Source organism: Pogona vitticeps, chromosome 2 (genome assembly GCF_051106095.1).
Source record: "Pogona vitticeps strain Pit_001003342236 chromosome 2, PviZW2.1, whole genome shotgun sequence".
NCBI lineage: Eukaryota > Metazoa > Chordata > Lepidosauria > Squamata > Agamidae > Pogona > Pogona vitticeps.
In genome coordinates this window covers 251,051,989-251,072,383 of record NC_135784.1, presented here as the reverse complement: position 1 = coordinate 251,072,383, position 20,395 = coordinate 251,051,989, and the positions used below count along the sequence as shown (strand labels likewise).

Genomic DNA, 20,395 nt, shown 5'->3' with positions numbered 1-20,395 from the left:
GAAAGATCACAATGACTGTAATCTTATATGTGCTTATTGGAGAATAAGTTCCAGTGACTCCAATGGGACTTACTTCTGAATAGACAAAACAGACATCTGTATAAACTTGCAGTTTAATCTCCATTCCCAATCCAACACTGCATCTAGGTCAACATTTAACATGGTCCCCTGAAGGTTGACAAGCAAGCATGAGAAAACACTGTATTAACCAATTCCTACTGGTGACCCAATGAACCACTTATTCAAGTTGCAAATGAACATGTTTTAATTGTCACATCAACTATTTAGCATGCTGTTCCACTTAGGAAATATCAGACACACATATTGCAGATACCTCTCTTTGAAAATTCACTTTAAGATTGATCTCCTTGACTATATATCCACTGTTTCCCCAACAAGGAGCATTACACGGAGGATCACTTCAGATATAACAGTAAATCACAGCTTGGAAAAATAGCCCACACTTATTTGTTTTTACCTCCTTCTCATCATGTGCTACTGTTTCTCATCTTTAGATTTATTTGCAGACCACTATTTTTCATTGTGCTCAAAGTAGAAAAACTGTGTTTGATTTCAGCCAAACAAGTTTATCTCTAAACCATGACTATGTGCTCAGTCTAAACTGCCCAAAGTACAATACTGTACTTTGCTTAGCATGCAACATGCTAGGCCAAAGAAAGTGGCATGCAAACTACAGATGTAGCTCCAAACCATAACCCACTGGCATGCTTACATTACACTAAAGAAATACAGTGGTGCCCCGCATAGCGACGATAATCCGTTCTCGATAAATCGTCACTATCCGGAAACATCGCTATGCGGGGGAGAAAACCCCATAGGAACACATTAAACCCTGTTTAATGCATTCCTATGGGGGAAAAACTCACCACTATGCGAAGATTCCCCATACGTCCGCCATTTTCGCCACCTCGGTAAGCGAGGGCAGGGCGCGAAAACGCTGCGGGCGGCCATTTTCTTCATCCAGCGGCCATTTTGGAACCGCCGATCAGCTGTTGCGGAAACATTGCAATGCGAAGATCGGTAAGCGAAACGCTTATCGATCATCGCAATGTGATTTTCGCCCATTCAAAACGTCGCAATGCGATCGCTTTTGCGATCGCTAAATCCGCATCGCTATGCAGATTCGTCATTAAACGGGGCGCTCGCTATGCAAGGCACCACTGTATAACCTAAAAGGCAGTGTGTTAGTGCAGACTGCATTATTATTATTCCAAATATATATATATATATATATTCTCCCAATTAACTAAATACATCATAACCTGACCATCCATAGCTTGTTTAATGTGACATGTAAAATGGTCTTCTCTTTGCCTTGAAGGACGGAGTCAGAAACCAAAAATAATCCACAGTTCATAATCCAGACAAAAGTATCTTTTGTTTACATGTCACATTATCAAACCATGGCCAAAGGCTGCAGTGGGCATGATGTTAATAAAAAGAATGCTTGCTTACTGTTGTGTGCGAAAAAGCTGGTATAGCGCATTATAAACATGGAAACATTTACTGATAAGGTTGGGGAAGTGAAACTTGCATTTCAACACTCATTTGGTAGCCACAACTGAGAAGAAACTACATGCATTTAAGTGTATGGAATTCCTTGAAGGCAAAACAGCAGGCTAACAGAGAGAGGATGGAATGCTATTTCTAACACTGGCACTCATAAAGGCAAAAAAGCTGCCAGAGAAGTCATTTTTATAATGTTGAGCACCATTTTTAACTAAGTCGTGAATTATCCAGAATCAGTTATACATAGATAAAGTATGCCTACTTGGATTTAATTTAAAAGTAGTATTAAAAATGGTAAAATCAGACTACGAAGGACCTTTCTAGATGAGATTAAACTAGCAACAAAAAGGAGAGGAGGGATGAGATCAACCTAGCCTTCCAGGAAAAGGAGCTCCCAACCTAGGAGCAGCCAGCAGACCACCCTGTCTTGTGTCCTCGCTAACTGTTTTTGCGAGGGTGGCAGGATCAAGAAAAGGATTTCCCCCAAAGATCTTAAAATCCAAGCAGACTGACTCAGTTGTGAGAATATACCGTATTTTTTGCTCCATAAGACACACCAGACCTTAAGACGCACTTAATTTTTAGAGGAGGAACACAGGGAAAATATATTCTGAACCAAAAAGTATAATAAAATATTTAATAAACTATAACAGAATAACATTTGAATCATGTAAAGTGAACAGCAGTCAACAGTGGCATTAATATAGACCATTATCAGCCAGTGAAAAGACCTATACCACTCTACCTATATTTTACATTTCCTTTCATCCACCTCCTCCCCATGCTTATAGAAATGTCTCAATGACAGATGAGACTGTTGTGCAACTCTGCCCAGCTACAGCTCAAGCCTATATTAAGTTAGAAATGGTTTGTATGATTTGGCACTACATTGAGAGGTCCCTTTTAGTTGAGGATAAATAGTGGAATTAAACTATTTAACAGCTGGTTTTCCTTATTTACTTTAGGTTATGCAAAAGAACGGCAACACAAAGCTTAACCCAATCCCATTCACCAGCAGTAGCACATGCTCAGCATAAGACCAAATCTCCATTTTCTGACATGATTGAACATTTATAGCATGCAAGGCACAACAGGTTAGGCCACACAAAGCCATGAACAATGTTCTTGACGAGCCAAAAAAACTGAATACAAACTATAGTAGCTGAAATCAGGAAGCAGGTACTGTAATCTAGTTAGAAGTCACGAGGCAGTTAGTTTCCTTGCTGCAACACCCTTTGGAAATACATTCTCTATTAGATGCCCAGAATTAGTTGAAAAGTTTGCAAGTTGAATCCAAATTTCCCATAGAATTACATTGAATTACATTTTTATGGGGGGGAGGTCAGAAACTTTAAAAATCTTAAAAGAAAGTCACTTACCAGGTACTGTAGACTTGCTCTTCACAGTGCCTTGATAGACCCCAGAACAGCCAAAAAAGAGCCCCAAACAGCTAAAAGCCAGCAGGCACCCGGCAGACAGCAGCCATTTTGTGCTCTTCTCCGCTCCTGCTCCTGCTCCTTCCCCCTCCCCTCTCCCCACCTAACAGCTGACCGGCACTGGTCTGAAAGGCTTTGCAGGCAGCTTTTAAAGCAAGTACCCCTATGCACGTTTCTACACAAGCAGGTTTCAGCTCAAACGGAGCACCTTTTCACCCAAGCACAGTTTAACCCAAAACAAGCAGCTTTTAAACTATATTTTACATTTTAAAACGACAATACCAGGCAGTCCCAGGTCTCTCCCAGCAATCTAACTGCTTGGACTAGCAAGGAAGCAGACAAGCAGCCTCTTCACTAACTGAAAGTTTGAATTTCCCCGCTTTCCCTGCCTTCCCCGCATATTAGGTATGCTAATATCTGTGTACTGGAGGATTGTGGGAGGAACATTCCAGCCCCTGATGGGGGTCCTGTGGGGCACCCCAAAACACCGAGTAGGTCTCTTAGCCTCTTTTAGGACTGGGGCTGTGCAGCCCTGCTCTGATCAGGAGGTGCAGCCGGGGGGTCACCATGCTTTTGGGGGATAGGTCACAGAAAGGGGAAGAATTTTCAGAGGCCATTCCAACTCATACCTGGCAGGGGAGATACCATTATTGTAAAAGTGGTTTTCCCAGGGTAAGGCTCATCTATTGCACTCTGGATGTGCTGACCCCTGTGATTTCCCCAAATGTGGGAAAATCAACTGCCTAAGTGGGGGACTGTGTGGTTTCCCCTGGTCTTTCTAGAATTACTCTTTCCCCTTTGGTCCTTGGCTGTTTTCATTGTCTGCTGTCATAGGCCTGTTAGCCTTGCTGGTTTTCCAGGTGGGCTGCAAGAAGCAGACCCTGGAAAGCCAACAGTGCAGAATGGTGAGGTCCAAACAGCAAGCAGTCTTTGGGGCCAGTTCAGAGGCCTCCCAGCATCGCAGTGGGAGGCTTCTGGGTGGTGGTGGCTGAACCCTTTTTTAATTGTATTCGCTCCATAAGACGGGCATACTTTCCCCCCACTTTTGGGGAGGGAGTGTGTCTTATGGAGCAAAAAATACAGTAGTTCCTGAAACACTGGACATAGGTGAAAATCAGCATGAGTAGCAAGGCACTTACAGTATATACTACCCATAATCAACTCAGTCAAAAGTCAACCAACAGTCAACAATCAGGCTGCAACATCTGAAATTTTTCAACATTTTTCAAAGGTAGCGCGAAGCAAAGCATGTTACAGTAATTCAAATGTACTGTAATTTAAAACATGTATCAATGCAACCAGATCAGCTATCTTCAGGAACTGATGCTTCTGGCACACTTAGCTTTCACTAGCAAACATACCTCTAACCCGCAACCACCCCATGCACACACACACACAAAATAAATTAGATGACCTTTTGATTTAATGTTGCAGGGCTACATTTATATCTTAATGCCTTCCCTTTTATCCTTGTTCTCTGAGCAGCTGAACAAGTTCCCCTTTAAACAAACATTTCATTAGCACAATGTTTTGTTCATTTATTTATTTCTTAAAATACTTGCATCCTATCCAGGGTTCAGATAATTAAAAACACTTAAAAGATTTACAGAACTATTTAAACCATTTACAGACTCCCATAAGTCCCCTGTTAATTCTTACACTTGGCTCTTTCTGTTTTTGTTTTTGCTGCTACTTTTCAAAGCAATAAATGAGTTTTGATGTACAGTTGTAATTGTTATGCTTTCTAGATTTCACAAGGCATCCTGAGTAATCCCTTTTGGGAAATATAAATATAATAATAATAGTAGGCTTTTGAATAAGTTGCCAAAAATGGTTCAACCAAAAATGGGCTGGGTTCTGGAGCCAGGATGGACCCAGCAACTTACTTCTCTTAACATTTTATTTACTCTGTTCATATGGATCTTAAGGCTTAAAATACACTGGGTTTTTTTTTTAGTTTTTATCACAGCCCCACGATGACAGAGCCCTCCTATATCCTATATTCTTATTCAAAAACTCTTCATCACTACACACATCTGGAACTTCTCCAGTACAAACTAAAACACTCAGAACAAACAAATCGCAGCAAGTATGCAAATATAATGCACCCTGATCTGGGGGAAAAACTATGATTCTATTGCATCCTTCAGATCTACAGAAAACTGACAGAAATAAAATAATGTGATGATCATCAAAGCAGACATTTACCTGGTAAGTGTCCTAGTCACAATTAAATATTAGGTCAATTTTTTCACAGATCATAGCATCAGAAGGGCACACATAAGATGGGCACATCAATTTTTAAATGATTTGTAAGAAACTCTTGGAGCCTTTCAGCTGAATAGTAGAATAAAAATTTCAAAAATAAATAAATAATTTGGAAGAGTTGTTCATCAGTAATAGGGCTCAGTTTCTGACCCAGGTAAAAAAATGACTGATTTAATATTTTCATCTCTACTATCAATACTTTTTAGCAAATCTATTATGAAAATGAAGTACAATATTAACCCTAGTGGATAAGGTGGTGTAACTAGAGATGATCTGAGTCTATTCACAGGTACAATTAATATGAAAATTTATTCAAATCTCAACAGATAAAGAATAAGATCCATGAAATGAAGGCACAATATAAATCAGAAACATCAATGAATTTCCAATACAACACAATACAATGATAAAACAAAGAATAAAATGGAACAATCTGGATTAAAGCATGAGATGAAATTATAACATGCAAAATTGGTCCTTCACAAAAATATTACATTTGCCCCTAACCTTCCACCAGACCTCTAGTTCAAGCTTACTATGTTTCCCAGCTGTTTAATATTCTTTGACTTGGACTGAAAAAGAAAGAAATATAGCTACCTATTCTACAGAACAGGTTCCTGAAGACTTAGGGGAAACATGGAGGAAAATTGATCCAGGAAAATTCAGATGGGAAAATAAGAAGAAAAGAAAAGAAAACAGAAAAGTACTGAAGTCTGGACCTCACTGCTGATGGTGGATGGATGTACAGATAGATGCATGTGTTGAGGAAATAAATAAAAGAAGAAAGTAAGGGAATCAAAGTTTGCTCAGAGCAGTCCACAGGGCACAAAATCTAGCCCAGGAAAGCCTAGCTCTTTGTAAATGAATCACAAGGGAATGAAAGCTGTAGAATCTCCAAATGGAATAATCTAACCCACTGTAAATCCTGAAGCTTCTCTTGAAATTAAGGCAAACTAAGGCTCAAAGGCCCCAAAAGTAAATAGTACGAGAAAAAACGTGAGCTGGTAACCATCTGTGTGAGTGTGAGTTAATGTATCGGGCCTGAGTAAAGAAAAAAAAAGCAACCTACAAATCTGGAGGTGTTTTTGTTTTTTTGAGATTTGCTTTGAGTGGGAGAAAGAAACCCTTATCAGTTGCCCAGCTTGATCATAGGCAACATGAAGAGAAACACATTAGAAAGAAGAACAAGTAGACACAAAAGGAGAACAGATACAGACAGAATTATTTCTCTTGGGCTTTCTACAGAGTTGACAGTGGGGTGCTTCTCGCTCTCCCCCCTTCTCCTGGCTGCTATCTGTCAGCGATCCGAGATTTCAAGCAATACTTGTGAATACAAAATCAAAGAAGAATTCTAATTAGTCGAAGAAGTGGTTTGGAAAACTGCCATGGATCAATGGTATCACACATCATTTTTATGCAAATGGTTTTAAGTCCAATTCCTGACCTCTCCAGAGTGAGGAAAGATTTCTGTCTGAACCCCTAAAGAGCCACAGCCAGTTTTGCTGAGTTTACTGAGCTACACGGCTTAAGGCCTCCATGAGTCAGTTCCTGTAAAATGAATAAATCACAGAAGGACCTGGGACTAGCATGGGCAACTTTGGTTGTTCTAAGACCAATCTTCTGCCCTTCCCAGGTCATAGTTCTCCACCTGTAATATAAGGTAATACTATTTATCCTGCACAGTTCCCATAAGGATTACTGAGACAATACCTATTAACGTGTTTTGCTTGCTTAAGCCACTATTTAATAACTATGTAAAGCTTATTATTCCATTTATGCCATCCAATTGCATAAAGAATAACATGAGGGGGGATCTGAATGGAGTTTTAAATGGTGGCATTTTAAATCATATGTATTACAGTATTTCAAATACTGTACAAAAATCAAGGCAGGTAATGATTCTGGGTTATATTAAAATAATTGCAGAGGATTAGTGTATTATGAACATGGTTTTTTGGTCACACTATTTTAACCCATTTTAGTCATAATGATAGCTAAGTCACACTATTTTAGCATATTCTAGCCTTGGGTCACATCATTTTAGCTGTCATCGTCATGAAAACTACCCTGGCCAGGCACACAATGCGATGAAATTTCAATGAATTAATATACATAACATGGGAACAAAACTGGAAACAATATGGATCATGCCATCTGATATTTATAGACTTATTTTAACAGGTCAGTTGGCCCCAGGTGGCTTTTCTCATTTCATAAAGCAATTACTGGAAGAGCACTACATTTCTTAAATGCTAAAAATGTACTGAATTTCCAATGTGATGTGTTCTTTTCCTTTTTTCTTTCTTTCTTTCTAATAGCCATTATTGTCCTGTTAACTATCGGCTCCATATAGAATAGGATTGTTGCCATTCAGCTACTTTTGCTCTTTTTTCTCACAAAAGGTCCAAAAGTTTTTATATGCAGAGGTACTGAAGCATCAATTTTATGGTCTAAGTAATTGTTGTTAAAGTAGCTTTCCAATTATCACAGATCTGCCAGGAAAAGGCAGGAATGTGTTACGTGTTAATGATCACAACCAGGGGTCCGTGCTTAAGTCTTTTGTCAGAACTCTAGCAGATCCTCCCTGCAGCTTCACCATTAACATGTCTGTTTCCTGTCAGCCTACTCAAAGATAATGCCATTTATCTCAAGGCGGCACAAGACCAGTCATTAGCTTCAATAACAGACCTCAAACAAAGGCCGGATGATGTTTCATCCAAGGTGCACAGTCTGCAGCCAGAATCTCCTCTTATCTAACAGTTTAGAAATTTAGTGCGTTTTTAAAAATGATTATTTTTATCCAGCACACTAACAATTTCACTTAACTTTGGGAGACTGTTTCCAAGAAATCTGAGTAGACCATGAACAATTTGATAAGTGCCATTAACATTTTAAAATTATCCTACAGGAGTTTTTCCTCATTCTGTTTGCCATTTTCTTTATTGCCTCAGGGAAATTTGGAAAACTGACAGAATAATTCAAGTTCTTGCTAAATAATGAGATTCTCGAAAAACTGACCATCATTATAGTTCCTTGCTGGAGTTGATTTCCCTATCTTCAATTCTTTAGTTCAAAACTGAGCTTCCATTAAAAGTACAGTGAGCTGATATATATACATATATACATGTATCAACTTATAATGTCTCTGGCTTTCTTGAATTTTAACCGTGCACAATATTTTTTTTCCAAAAGTTACAGCTGAGCATCTTAAAAAGAAATAAAAATGTGAGCAAATTTCAGTTTATCCAAGTCTTGTTTTTATATTGAAAACTAGGAACAGATGGTACATTCCATGTTACTTAAAATGTGGTTATTGAACACCTCTATGGTTACAGAGGATTTCTGCTTAGCACTTTTTACATACATTTCATTTATTGGACTATAAAATGCTACCTCACAAAAAAAGTATTTATATAGCTATAATTAAAATAGGCTTTCAGGAAAGCACACTTGGCTTTAAAATACAGAGAACAAGCTTAACCTCAAAACACCCTAAGAATTCACCCATCTTTTTCTTTCTTTTCTGCTAAGCATTTACAAAGTTATTTGAATAGTAAAAAATATTGACATCCTATGTGAACAATACATACCCCTGCCTGCCCAGCAGTTCACAGCAATCTCACCCCTTTAAGTGTTTTGCTTTCTTGATGTTTCTGGCCATTCTTTATTCTTTCAGTGTTACTTTAACCTTGCAGGAGAATTCAATACAAAATGGATCTGGGCTGAAAGGTCAAGGGGTTCACTAAGAAAGCTTTAGTCAACCAAAGGGCACCACCTCTTCACCTAGCTCCAGAAAAACATTGTCACACTACTAGACATCACTATAGAATGTTAAAAACTCAGAGCAGTGTTCATTGTTAAGGACCCAATAGTTATCAATGTTTTCAACAGCTAAATCCCTTATGCAGCTTTCAAAACAGTTTGCTGTCAACTAACAATGGACTCTGTACTTTAATTACAACCAGCGACCTTGCTGCCCTTTCTCCCCTACAAACAGTGAATAAATGACCCCTAAACTGCAGCATTTTCAGGTCTATTTACAGAATACACCTCCATAAACTCATGGTAAACCATGAATTTGTAAAGAGTGTGTCCAGAATTCTATGACATTACAATAAATGAGAAAAGCACATATATGGCACCACAACCAGTCAAATCATGCCAAGTTAGATATAAATTAGGTAAACAAATGGATTCTAGAGAAAAGGGTAGCTGCTATGTTTAAAACAGCCTATACATTGACACTTTTTTCTGCTAAGTATTTAAACACACACAGACCAATTATTACGCAAACCTTCAAATTCTGCATGTATGTTATATATGAAGTAAATGAAGATTCATGTGTGCAGACCATTTCAGGTATACACAGGGCAACAGTGGTAGACATTACAAAATTGGTCATAGAAAGGAGGAATGTGTGCTAACCATTTTTGCAAATTATATGTATAACATTTGGCAATGCTGATGGGGGGGGAGGTTTTAACATTCCTAGTCTGACATGAGTGATTATTAATCTACCTGTCACAACTTGACAACCAAAGCTTTCTTTTTGTTTTATTTATTTAAACATGTCATTGGTGTGATGACTACCAAATATGCTGAACAAATATGTAACCTCAGATATTGTAGAATCCCAATGTAATTCAACTTTAAGTACACACCAGAGGACTGGCACTTTTTAGAAGACAGGAACATAGTCACTGGATTCCATACGATTCAACAGAACATGTTTTACATGACTTTCTCTGGCTCAAACAGAAACCCCAAACCAACACTTGAGGTAGTTACAAAAATTAAACAGTAACTGCACCTCTTGGGAATGTACTCCTACGCTTTCCATAAAGGTAAAAGAAAAAGAGATATCAACACTGTTCTACACAAGACGGCCATGGTTTTTAATGCAGTGTTATTTAATTAATTTAAATGAGAAACCATTCAAAAGAGATTCAGATATAAGTGTGGAAATTGATTTGACCACCCGCTGTTGATAAATCCATGCTGAAAGCAAGATGTTAGTCTTGTGTGTGTGTGCTTGTCACATATCTGCATCTGTTGGTAGATAAAGATTAAACTTTAATTTCATTCTCCCCCTCCTTTCAGGGATACTGCCCTTGACAGTCTGATAACATACAAAACCCTTACATTAAAAAAAACCAACCATAACACATCCTTTTGCAGCAAGGTTTCACATTCACATATACAGGACTAGATTGAAAGGAATTTCTCCTAGAAGTAAAAAAAAAAAAAAAGAAAAAAAGAAAAGGGGAAAAACCTGAGGGGTGTTTTAGACACTAAGCCAACACACCAGTGTGACAGACAATGGGTAGCACTGCAGGGCTCTAACAAGTGAAGCCATTAAAGTCAGTACAAGCCAACAGCAGTGGGTGTTACTGGTAATTCAAGCTCCACCAATTCTATAAAGGCAAGAACTGCAATGAAAAGTGTTCCTCTGGCAAAAAATCTACTCCAGACAGGTTTGTTCCTAGTTTACACATTACCTCATTTACATTACACTGGCTAAAATGTACTTGTATATGAATTCATTCCTCATATAATTTCCTGTGTGACTGGTATGAAAAGGAACACAAAAACTGGAGAGAACCATACCACTCTCTAATCTCTTGTTGCCATGACAGCAGCCTTTGAGATACTGAAATGTTCAGATTGCCAGCTAAACAAAATTGTTGAATGTGAACATTTGGCTGGAAGATTAAAAGGCTAAGGGGGTTACAAAAGGGCAGTACCTCCCACATTCCAGGCATCCACTGAATCCAATCAAATGGCTCTGACTCTTTAACCACAACCATTGTGAAGACTGGATTAGGGCAATTTATCTAGATAGTTAAAGCAGATTAGAGGACTGCAGTTTGAAGACTATTGGCAACAAAAGCAAATGCCTACTGTACTGACTTAATAAAAATGAGCATGGGATTTTAGAGCCAATTTCAAAACAAGCAAATACGAGGTTTCGCTAACCTGGAAGATAGACACATTTAAGAGACAACAAATCTACCTTTTTAAAAAAATCTGCACTTAACGAAGATTCATACAGACCTTTCAAAACTGTGTTTACAAGCATTAAATTGCAGTAGGACTTAAGCAGCACAGTTGAAAGACAAAGAGATGCATCCTAACTGACATACCGTACATAGGGATCCTCTCCAAACTGTGATTTGTAAAGCTAAACAAATGAATGTTCAGGATGGTGGGGAAGGTGTTCACTAAAGCATTATGCATCAATCATAAAGCTGGTGGCTGTCACACCTCCTCTTGTAAATAGCAAGGTCCTTCACACCTGTAAACAATTCTGGGCACTTCTGAAAAATCAAGCCTGGGAACTGTTTTTTTCTTCTTTTTTAAAAGGACAATGTGAGAACAACTGTATACAACCATGTCACCAGCTATTACTCAGAGTGGGAAGCAGGGAGGGGCCGTCTTTGTTTAAACAACCTGTAGAATTAATTTGACTCTTAATTATAAGCCAACAATAGCTCCCTGGATGACAAAGAAACCTTCTGTTCTCTGGGTACAGAACAATTGCTGCTTACACCAAACTCTGGCCCAGTGAGCAACAACAATAAGCCAAGAGAAACTAGTTCTGGCCACCTCCCTCCACAATGCAAGGCCATTTATCCTGAACAGAGAACATCCTTCAGCTTTTAGTGAAGAGGAAGAAAAACACACACATTTTTCAGCTGCTCAACAACAGGCAGCACACATACCCAGGAACTCATTGAGAATCCAGATAAGAAGACAAGATTACTGGGCAGAGGACAAAGTGTTCCCCTAGTTTGGGAGAGAAATGTTTTGCACACAGATTTCAGTCCAAAACGGCCTCCCCTCCTCCACGGCTCTCATTCCCAACAGGTTATAAGCACACTGCGTGCCTGCTGACAAAGCACTCCGTAGGGCAGTTGCTGAATTATGGACGATTCTTGGCTTGCGTACACACAACCCTGACTCTCCACCTTATCCCCTCTCACATTCACAACAACACAGCTCAGGAACCTGTTGTCATTATTCATTTCTGCTTTGTATCTCTCTCCCTGCTGTCATGGTGAAGGGAGTTTCTTTTGACACCTAGGAAGATGGGATACCACAATTTCAGAGTGTCCTCCAGGCAATAACCACATGTTTCACAGACACAAGGGGTCTCTCTCTCTCTCTCTTTCTCTCTCTCTCTCTCTCTCACACACACACACACACACACCCAACCTGCAATTCAACAGCAAGCCCACAACTTTCAAGGTCAACAGGATAAAGCCAAAAAAACCCACAACAAAACCCACACAATAAAACTACTATTTAGTATACCTTTCCTTTAAAGGCAAAAAACACCTACCCCAGAGTACAAGCAAGTGACTGGGGCTACCACAAACAGTATGAAATAGTGAACAATAGGCCAATGCAACCAATAGACAAGTTGCTGAAAGTTTATTAGACAATGAAAGGAGGAAACAAGGGAAGAGCACGTGTCCTTACCTTTTCTGTTTTCAGTTTCTTTATTCTCCTGTGATTCTCCTCCTCCTCCTCTTCTTTTTTTACCAAAATAGAGTTCCCCATTAACCCTGAATCTGGGCCACTTTTGTTCACATCCCCCACCGTGGTGGTGCAGTTGAAAGGGCTGTTGCTTCCAGCACAACCTCCCTTGGCCCCAAAGCCATACAGATGCCCAGGAGAAGCCTGGCTGCTGTTGTTGGGGTGTCCCTGCTGTAGGTCAAGTTGTTTGTCCTTTCTGGACTTCCCTCCATCCTTATCCCGCTTGGAGCCTCTGCTGCCTTGGGTTTTACCTGGTTTCTCCTCTTTATTTTTCCCACAAGAGGCAATCGTAGTGTTATTGTTGCTGGTGGTGTTATTATTGCCATTTGGGCTGTTGCTCACACTTTGACCCAGTGTTGAATTCATGCCAGCTGCCTCGCTTGGGCGCCCTTGGACTTCCTGCCTCTTGCCAGCACTGCTGATTTCAGGAATTCCATACAAGGCAGCAGAAGGCAGAGATTTACCAGCATCCTTGGAAGTTTTACTCCTTTTCACTTTTGATTTGCTAGTTTCTTTGTGTGAAGAAGTCCCCTGAGGAGCAGGGGGCTGAACAGAAGCAAATTTTAGGCCATCAGCTAAGGCTGAGGTAGCATTCACACCACTAGAAGCAAGACCTCCACAATCCTTGGAATTGGTAGAATTACTCATCTCAAATTTCTGTCTGTCCTTCTCCAAATCAGCATCCAAATCAATTATTAAATTTCCAACTCCAATCTCCCAGTCATCACCACTGTCGTAAGTATCAACCGTGTTTGGATCCACACCTTTGCCAGCAGTCGAAGTGTTCAATGACATCCTGAAGATGAGACCTCTTGTGTAAAAATCAGACGAACTTTCTTTTGGAGATGAGGGGACATTCGTTTATCTGCGTGGGGCTTTTTAAAGTGTAATTCTTCTTGCTTTCCTTCCCCAGGTATATCTGGGCATATACCCTGAAGTCCAGATCCACTTTCTCCTGTGAGGAAGGGGAAAAGTCGAATATTTCTTGGCTGGGTGTTACCAGAATAAAATAAAATTAATAACAGAGAGGCAAGTGAGAAAGAAAGAACATTCCATAGATTAATTTTTAAGAAGTCTGTTAAATTGAAGCTTTTGATAATAGTGTAAGCATCTTCCCTACAGTTGCAGCCCATCATTCAGGATCACTCTTTAAAAAGCCATGTACCAAAAATATATGTATTTTAAAAACTGCTTTAAAAAACACCCTTTAAGTTGTAGGATTTAAATCTACAAAGCTAAAAAAATAAAAAAAAAAACCTGGGAATGTGATTCTGGACCCCTTAGGCACAAAGACAGACAACTTCTATCCCAAAATGCATTCCACAGATTTTGTAATTTTAAACCAAACCTCTCCAAGTTCAGTGACTTTTCCCTAGATACGATTAGCTTGTTTCTGTGTGGGAGGGGGAGGACAGAGGAGAGCATTTAGACACACAGAAAAATAACCAGTACAAGTGCATTCACCGTACTTTCTTTCTAATGAGCAGATGAATCATTTCTATTTAAAATGTAGATCAGATAACATATTTGAAAGTGGTTTTAATGCCCTCTTAGGTCATCTACAGTTCTAACTGTTAAATATAGTACAGTAGTACTGACTGTACAGGAAACTGATTAAGACATACACTTTAATGATCCACACCAAGGTGGCCTCTAAGCACAAATAAGTGTGTGTCTGACACAGCTTAGCAAAAAAAATTTTTTTTTAAAGGGAATCTGCCCTTTTCTTAGGGTTACACGTCCAAATATTCACATAACATATTATATACATTGCTTACCTTTAATCTTTTACCATTTTTAAAAAATTAAGCCAGCAAATCAAACATTCTGTTCTCCCTGGTCTCAGCAAGAACTCAGTGCCCCATTTCATTTTACTTAAAGAGCAGATGATCCAGAAGTAGAAACCAACTAACATTTCTGCCAGAGTAATCGCCGAGTAACATATTTCCTTCCACTTTTGCAAACAAAACAGAGGTCCTTGCCCCTCTTTTTCTGATTTGGTTTTCCTCCTTAAAATATTATGTCCCTTACAACTTCACAGGCTGGAAGAAAGCATTTCACATTCACAAGAAGCCTCAAGTATCAAAAAGGAAAAAAGAGGAAAAAACCTCATTTTTGTTTGTTTCTCTCCCTTGTTTGAATAACAGCAAGATGTGATTGCAATAAAAATAAAAAAATAAAAATTGCAAAAAAGGTTTTCCCCAACTTCACATCCCGTCTTCAGTTCCAGATTCTGCAGTCATCCTGATGAGTAAGTAATGATTCCATGAAACAAACCTACAGGCGTCCAGTTGTTACAAGGCAGAATGTGCTAACATCGGGGAAAATTAGTGAAGGGGGGGCAAAGAAAGGACTGAAAATCTGGGCTGGATTCCGCCTGTTAGTCGGGAAGTGGCATTTTCCCCCTCCCCTCCTGACAGCTCTGACTTCTTGAACTAACTTGAGAAAAAAAGGAGGGAAGGGGGGAGGGTGAAAGAAAGGAAAGGGAACAGGGGAGGGGATCAAAATCAGGGTCTGATAAACCGGTTATCAAAACATTTGCTCGCAGTGGGAAAACAAGAGTGCCTTTTAAAATGAAGCAAATATTCCCAAGCATAAGATTTCCCACCATTTAAAGTTTGAGGGTTTGTTTGGCTGAAAATAATAATAATAAAATCAGATTCCCAATGCTGTCCAGGAAAAGAAAGAAAAAAAGGCAGCTCAAAAGCGAGTCAGTCGTGAGGTGGGTAATTCAGTAATTAAGAGTCCAAAAGATATAAAATGGGCGACCTTGTTTTCAGGACAGAGGTGTCCCCCCCCCTCCCTCTCTCGCTCAAAATTGCTTCAGCAAACGCTAGCTCATCTGTCACCTATCCTTCCCTCCTCCTCGCCTTTCGAAGCTTGGCTTAGTATTTTTAATTAGCTGGCGTTTTGAAGCTAAAAGCTGTAATGAATTGTTGATAGATTGGAAACTACAGAGTCGCTTCGCTGGAAATGTATGTTAAAGTGGGGAGGGGGAGGGGAGGGAAAAGAGGGAGGCCGCGAGAGCGCGGCGGGGGGGGGATGGGCGAGGGAGGAACCACCAACCACCTAAAAGGAGCGATTTTGTTACAGTTCAAGCTTTTCACATCACGTGAGGATCAAGGGCTCAATTGGTTGTCGTGAGGAGACACACACACACACACTCTCTCTCTCCTACACATACACACAAATACAAAACACAAAAAGAGGGGGGGTTGACAACCATATCAAGAAAATACCGGTCTTTAAAAAGACGAAAGTGGGGGGTGTAAGTGTGAGCGGGTGGAATTAAGGTGTGTTTTCTGCCTTCATGCTCTCTCTCTCTTTTTCGCGTTGGCTGCAAGTCCTGAATCCGAAGCCTTGGGTTCTCTGGAGTTAAGGGGGTAAAATGAGGGGACCCCATTTTGCAAAGCTGATGTTGCACAAAGAGAAAAAAAAGGGGGGCGCCTTCTAACCCTTTCTTTTCCCCTCGAGTGCTGCGAATTTCTCGTGAGGTGGACAGAATGTGGCCCGCGTTCACAGATGTGTGTGGTGTGTGTGTGTGTTTCTAAAATGAATCCTATCCAGCACAACAAAGCATTACACGGCGTTCAAATAGAGCTTTTCTTCCTTGAGCAGTGACAATCTGCGGTAAGAGAGAGAGAGAGAGAGAGAGAGAGAGACTGGGCTAGGGAAGGGCGGGTGAAGAGGCTTGTTAATGGGGGCGGGGGGGGGATCTGCACCAAAAACCCAGGGACCTCCTGCTTGCTGCCTCGTTCGTTTTTACATTACACGGATTTTTTGCATGTGCCATAAGACAAAAATCTTCCTTCCCCCCGCCTCCCCTTTCCTTGAACAAGCTTCTTGAGATATATATATATATATATATATATATTCGAGGCAGGGTTGTGAATCTGAAGGAAAGGGGGAAAGGCGAGAGGCAGACGGGGCGATAACTGTCAGTTTTATTGCCCCCCCCCCTTTGGTCACTGAAAATCCCAAAAGGTAATATGCTTTAACGCGCCCCCTCCCCCCCACCTCCTCCCTTCCACTGCAAGTTAAGGATGATTTGTGTGAGAAACTGCAACGCTTTCATCCTCTCCTAAATAGTCCTCACCGTGATCGTGGGCTTTTTTTTTTAAAAAAAAAAATCCCAAACACAGGTTTCTTTCCGATGCACACATTTCTTACCACTCGCTCCCCTTTGCATAGGAATATATTTAGATAAGAGACAACTATCCCCTCTAAACTGCTAGAGATATCACGCAGCCGTACTTACGATCGGTATTGAATCGAGTTGACCTTTTCCTTCTACAACTGCACTGAGAGTGTGTTTTTGTTGCAGCCGATTTTTAAGATTTTGGAGGAGGAAAAAAAATTCTATATGTCTTCAACCAGATTTTTTATATATATATACAGGGGAGGTTTGTTTTTTTGAAGAAAAGAGCACCAGATTTCAGGAGGTCTTAAAATAAAATGGGATTGGTTGGAAATGGGGGGAAAAATCCTTTGCAACACACTCTCTTAACTCGCTTTAACGCGCACGCACCCATACACAAACACTACGCAAACCAGCTGCTTGGACTGCAGAAATCAAAACGGGAGAGTGTGAAGCGAGCCTAGACTCTGTACCTGAAAGGGACTTTTCTTTGTTCCCAATGCCCTTTCCCATCTGCCCAATGGGAGGCCAGCTTTTATGAAACCGGGCTCTCTGATTGGCTAGCTGCTCCTCTTGGCTGCCGGAGGGGGTGAGAAATACACACACACACACACACACACACACACAGAGCAAAGCCTTGTCTTTTGCAATCACCCGACTGCGCGGCGTGCTCCAATAGGCAGTCTCCTGCTCCAGCAAGATACAAATCATGTTTCCCATTTCAATTACGGCATTAGCCTATACATTTTATTTAAATTAAAGGATCCGAGGGAGGGGGAGGGGGATCGCACCATATCGCTGACAGGGGGCAGGGAGAAAGGCTCTCTCGCTCATTTAACGTCGGGATGCGGGCGGCGGGGGGGGGGGGAGGTTGCTTTGCAAAGCGAATAGCTTCCCTGCCCACGTGTGTGTGTGTGTGTGTGTGTGTTTTCCCAAGAAGCAGTCGCAAATCTCATCCGTTCTCCAAATGGCCCTTCGCTGATTATTTGTAACAACTCGACACTGCCTGTACATCCTTCTTAATGCAGATCGGCGAGCATTTTCCACGATTTACCGGAGCTAAAGATGGGCGGGGGGGGTAAGGGAGGAGTTCCCAAAGAATAATAGAGACAGGCTTCCCATCCCCCCCCCCACCGCCCCTGCGTTGCAGGGGGACTTCAGCGCTGCTGCTGCACGATAGCCCTTTCTCAACGTCCTCCTCTCATATATTATATTCTGTTCATTTTTACCATATGACTTCAGTCGGACAGTTCAATTTTTTTCATTACGGAAAGGGAATAACTCCTTCCCAGCTTATTGATGATCCCCTGACGCAAGCGCTGAGCTGGAAGAAGCAAGAAACCACTTACCGACCACGTGAACACAGCCGTGAGAATAAATACAATTATTTTCCGTTCCTCCTTCCCTCCAGTTCACCTCCCTTCCGGCGAAGGAATTCATCAAGAATTACATTTTCGTTTCGGATTTCGTTCCAAAGATGCATCGGAGGCGCGGCAGAGGCTAATGTTCGAAAATCGAAGCGTCTGCATTTGTAGAATGCGGGTTCGCTTAGCAAATAATAGCCTTCCTCTCCCCCCCCCCATCCTTTCAGACCCCCTTGCTTCCCCACACAGCTTAAGCTACAAAAGTGGCTTGAACAGACTGCATTTTAAAGAGCGTATAATCATCAAAATGTCCGATTCTTGGGAGTTCGCGCTACAATATCTTGCACTGGCCACGCATTAAAAAGCACTAAGCATATGCATGCTATTTAATACCAATCATTGTTTAATCAGACATACGATATGCGTCTTCTTTGGCTCACTTCAGGGGTTTTGTTTTTCCTGCCATGGTGGCTAACTGGTGGGAATCAAGAGCGCATTTTAAAAGACGCCTTTGAAGAGATAATAGACAATTTTCTCCAAAAGTTGAAGCATGAAATTTGCAATGTGCTGCACAAAACGATAATAGATTGTGTCCAACTGAGCAAAGTATGTGCATTAGTGTTTATACTAGGACATCAGACTGGTGCTTAGTGTAAAAATTGTGGATGAGTAAACATTATATGAACGTTATTTCTGGAAGTTACGCTTAAAAGAAAACATTTATTTGACTAAAGATGGCTTTTCGCTAAGGCTACAGCCCTGAACTACTCTGCATGCTCACAAATCCCACTGCCTTGGAAAAGGGGCTTACAACATGAAGGTTTACAGTGGTAGTGATCAAATTTTGTTATCCAAACCTTTTCATAGTTGCCGTTCTCCTTAAAATGTCTGTGTTGAAACCATTCTCCATTTTCCGCTGCAACAAATAACCTGTTACTGCATTTTTCGTGCTGGTTAAAACAGTATAAAAATGTCCCAGAACTTTTTACACTGTCAGGATGTCATGTCAGCCATGATTTCTAATTTCTTTTGTTTTTCTGTCAGAGCATTGCACAATCCAAAACTATGCGTGTATATGAAATATGTGTAAATATTAAAATCAAATTGAAGAGTCAGAAATTATTGTCATTGGGGTCATTTTGCTCATCAGCAAGTTTGCAATGTAAGGCTTCTGGAAGTGAAGTATTGGCACTGGTTGCCCAGGGGACACCCAAATGTACTTGAAATTCTTTCCATTTTAAGAGGCAGCTCCTTCAATGTCCCCACATTTACTCTGATGTAAGGCCCATTCTGTTCTGTGGAGCTTATTCCAGGCAACTGTACAAAGGGTAGCAGTTTAACTTAATGTATATGATCCAAAAGTATTTCTTATTCAATATTCATTTGAAATGCAGTGCTGATTGCATGACATGCCATAGGTGTCCATTAAAAAAAAGCATTTTAGATCTTCTATTTCAGCTTATTTGGCTGTGGAAGTTAATTCATAATGCCTGTGTTCCCCAGCCTGGTGCTTTCTTGATGTGTTAAGACTGCACGTTCCAACATCCCTACTCAATGCTGTGCCAGCTGAGGAGGGCAGGTGTAATCCAGCACACCCAGAAGATACCAGGATAGTCAAGACTGCATAAAACCATTCTGCATGTCATGTTTTCTTTGGCTTAGATTCTGTGGTGCCTCTGGCATGTAGGCTGCCTAAATCCTCAGCTCTTGAGTTCATGAACCTGGTTCACCAAAGTCCAAGAGAACAGTACGTACTAGCAGAACCTGTCACAACAAACCTCTTTGTGACATCACTGAGCATGACTATAGCACTGAGACTTAATGGCCCTCATTCCCTTTTCTTTCATATAACAATGGACACCTGCCACCCTTTAACACCCTTGGGTTGTCTGGAAATGTTTTATACTGGATGTATTTAACTAAATTGCACTTTGCTTTGGCTTAATAAAATAAGAGAGATAATTATTTATAGTACTATTTGGATACGATGTTGTGTCACGGGAACAAACAGAGTGTAACAAGTATTTACTTGGGTTTCTTTCATAGCATTTTTGTTTGTTTCTTTGTTGAGGTTATAACATGTCCACATTAAGATCTGTGAAACAAGGGAAACTGCATTT

The 20,395-nt window shown here is 40.5% G+C and overlaps 1 protein-coding gene and 1 pseudogene across 5 annotated transcripts in view; one reads left to right on the top strand and one right to left on the bottom strand.

The window, feature by feature from the left end:
- The window catches only part of ZNF608 (zinc finger protein 608), a 160,697-nt gene extending 142,144 nt beyond the window's left edge, over positions 1–18,553 (bottom strand). For 2 of the 5 annotated variants that reach the window (XM_072992405.2, XM_072992409.2), the window contains exons 1-2: positions 14,552–15,760; positions 12,717–13,728 (exon numbers count right to left, since the gene is read on the bottom strand). In XM_072992405.2, the coding sequence (XP_072848506.2) occupies positions 12,717–13,568 (852 nt within the window). In that variant the 5' untranslated portion in view covers positions 13,569–13,728; positions 14,552–15,760. Of the gene's footprint in view, positions 1–12,716; positions 13,763–14,551; positions 15,761–17,031; positions 17,358–18,260 lie in introns of those variants that run through there. The other 3 variants (XM_072992408.2, XM_072992407.2, XM_072992406.2) reach the window with 3 other exon arrangements.
- LOC140705074 (U1 spliceosomal RNA) lies at positions 3,588–3,738 on the top strand (annotated as a pseudogene).
- Positions 18,554–20,395: the final 1,842 nt, after the last annotated feature.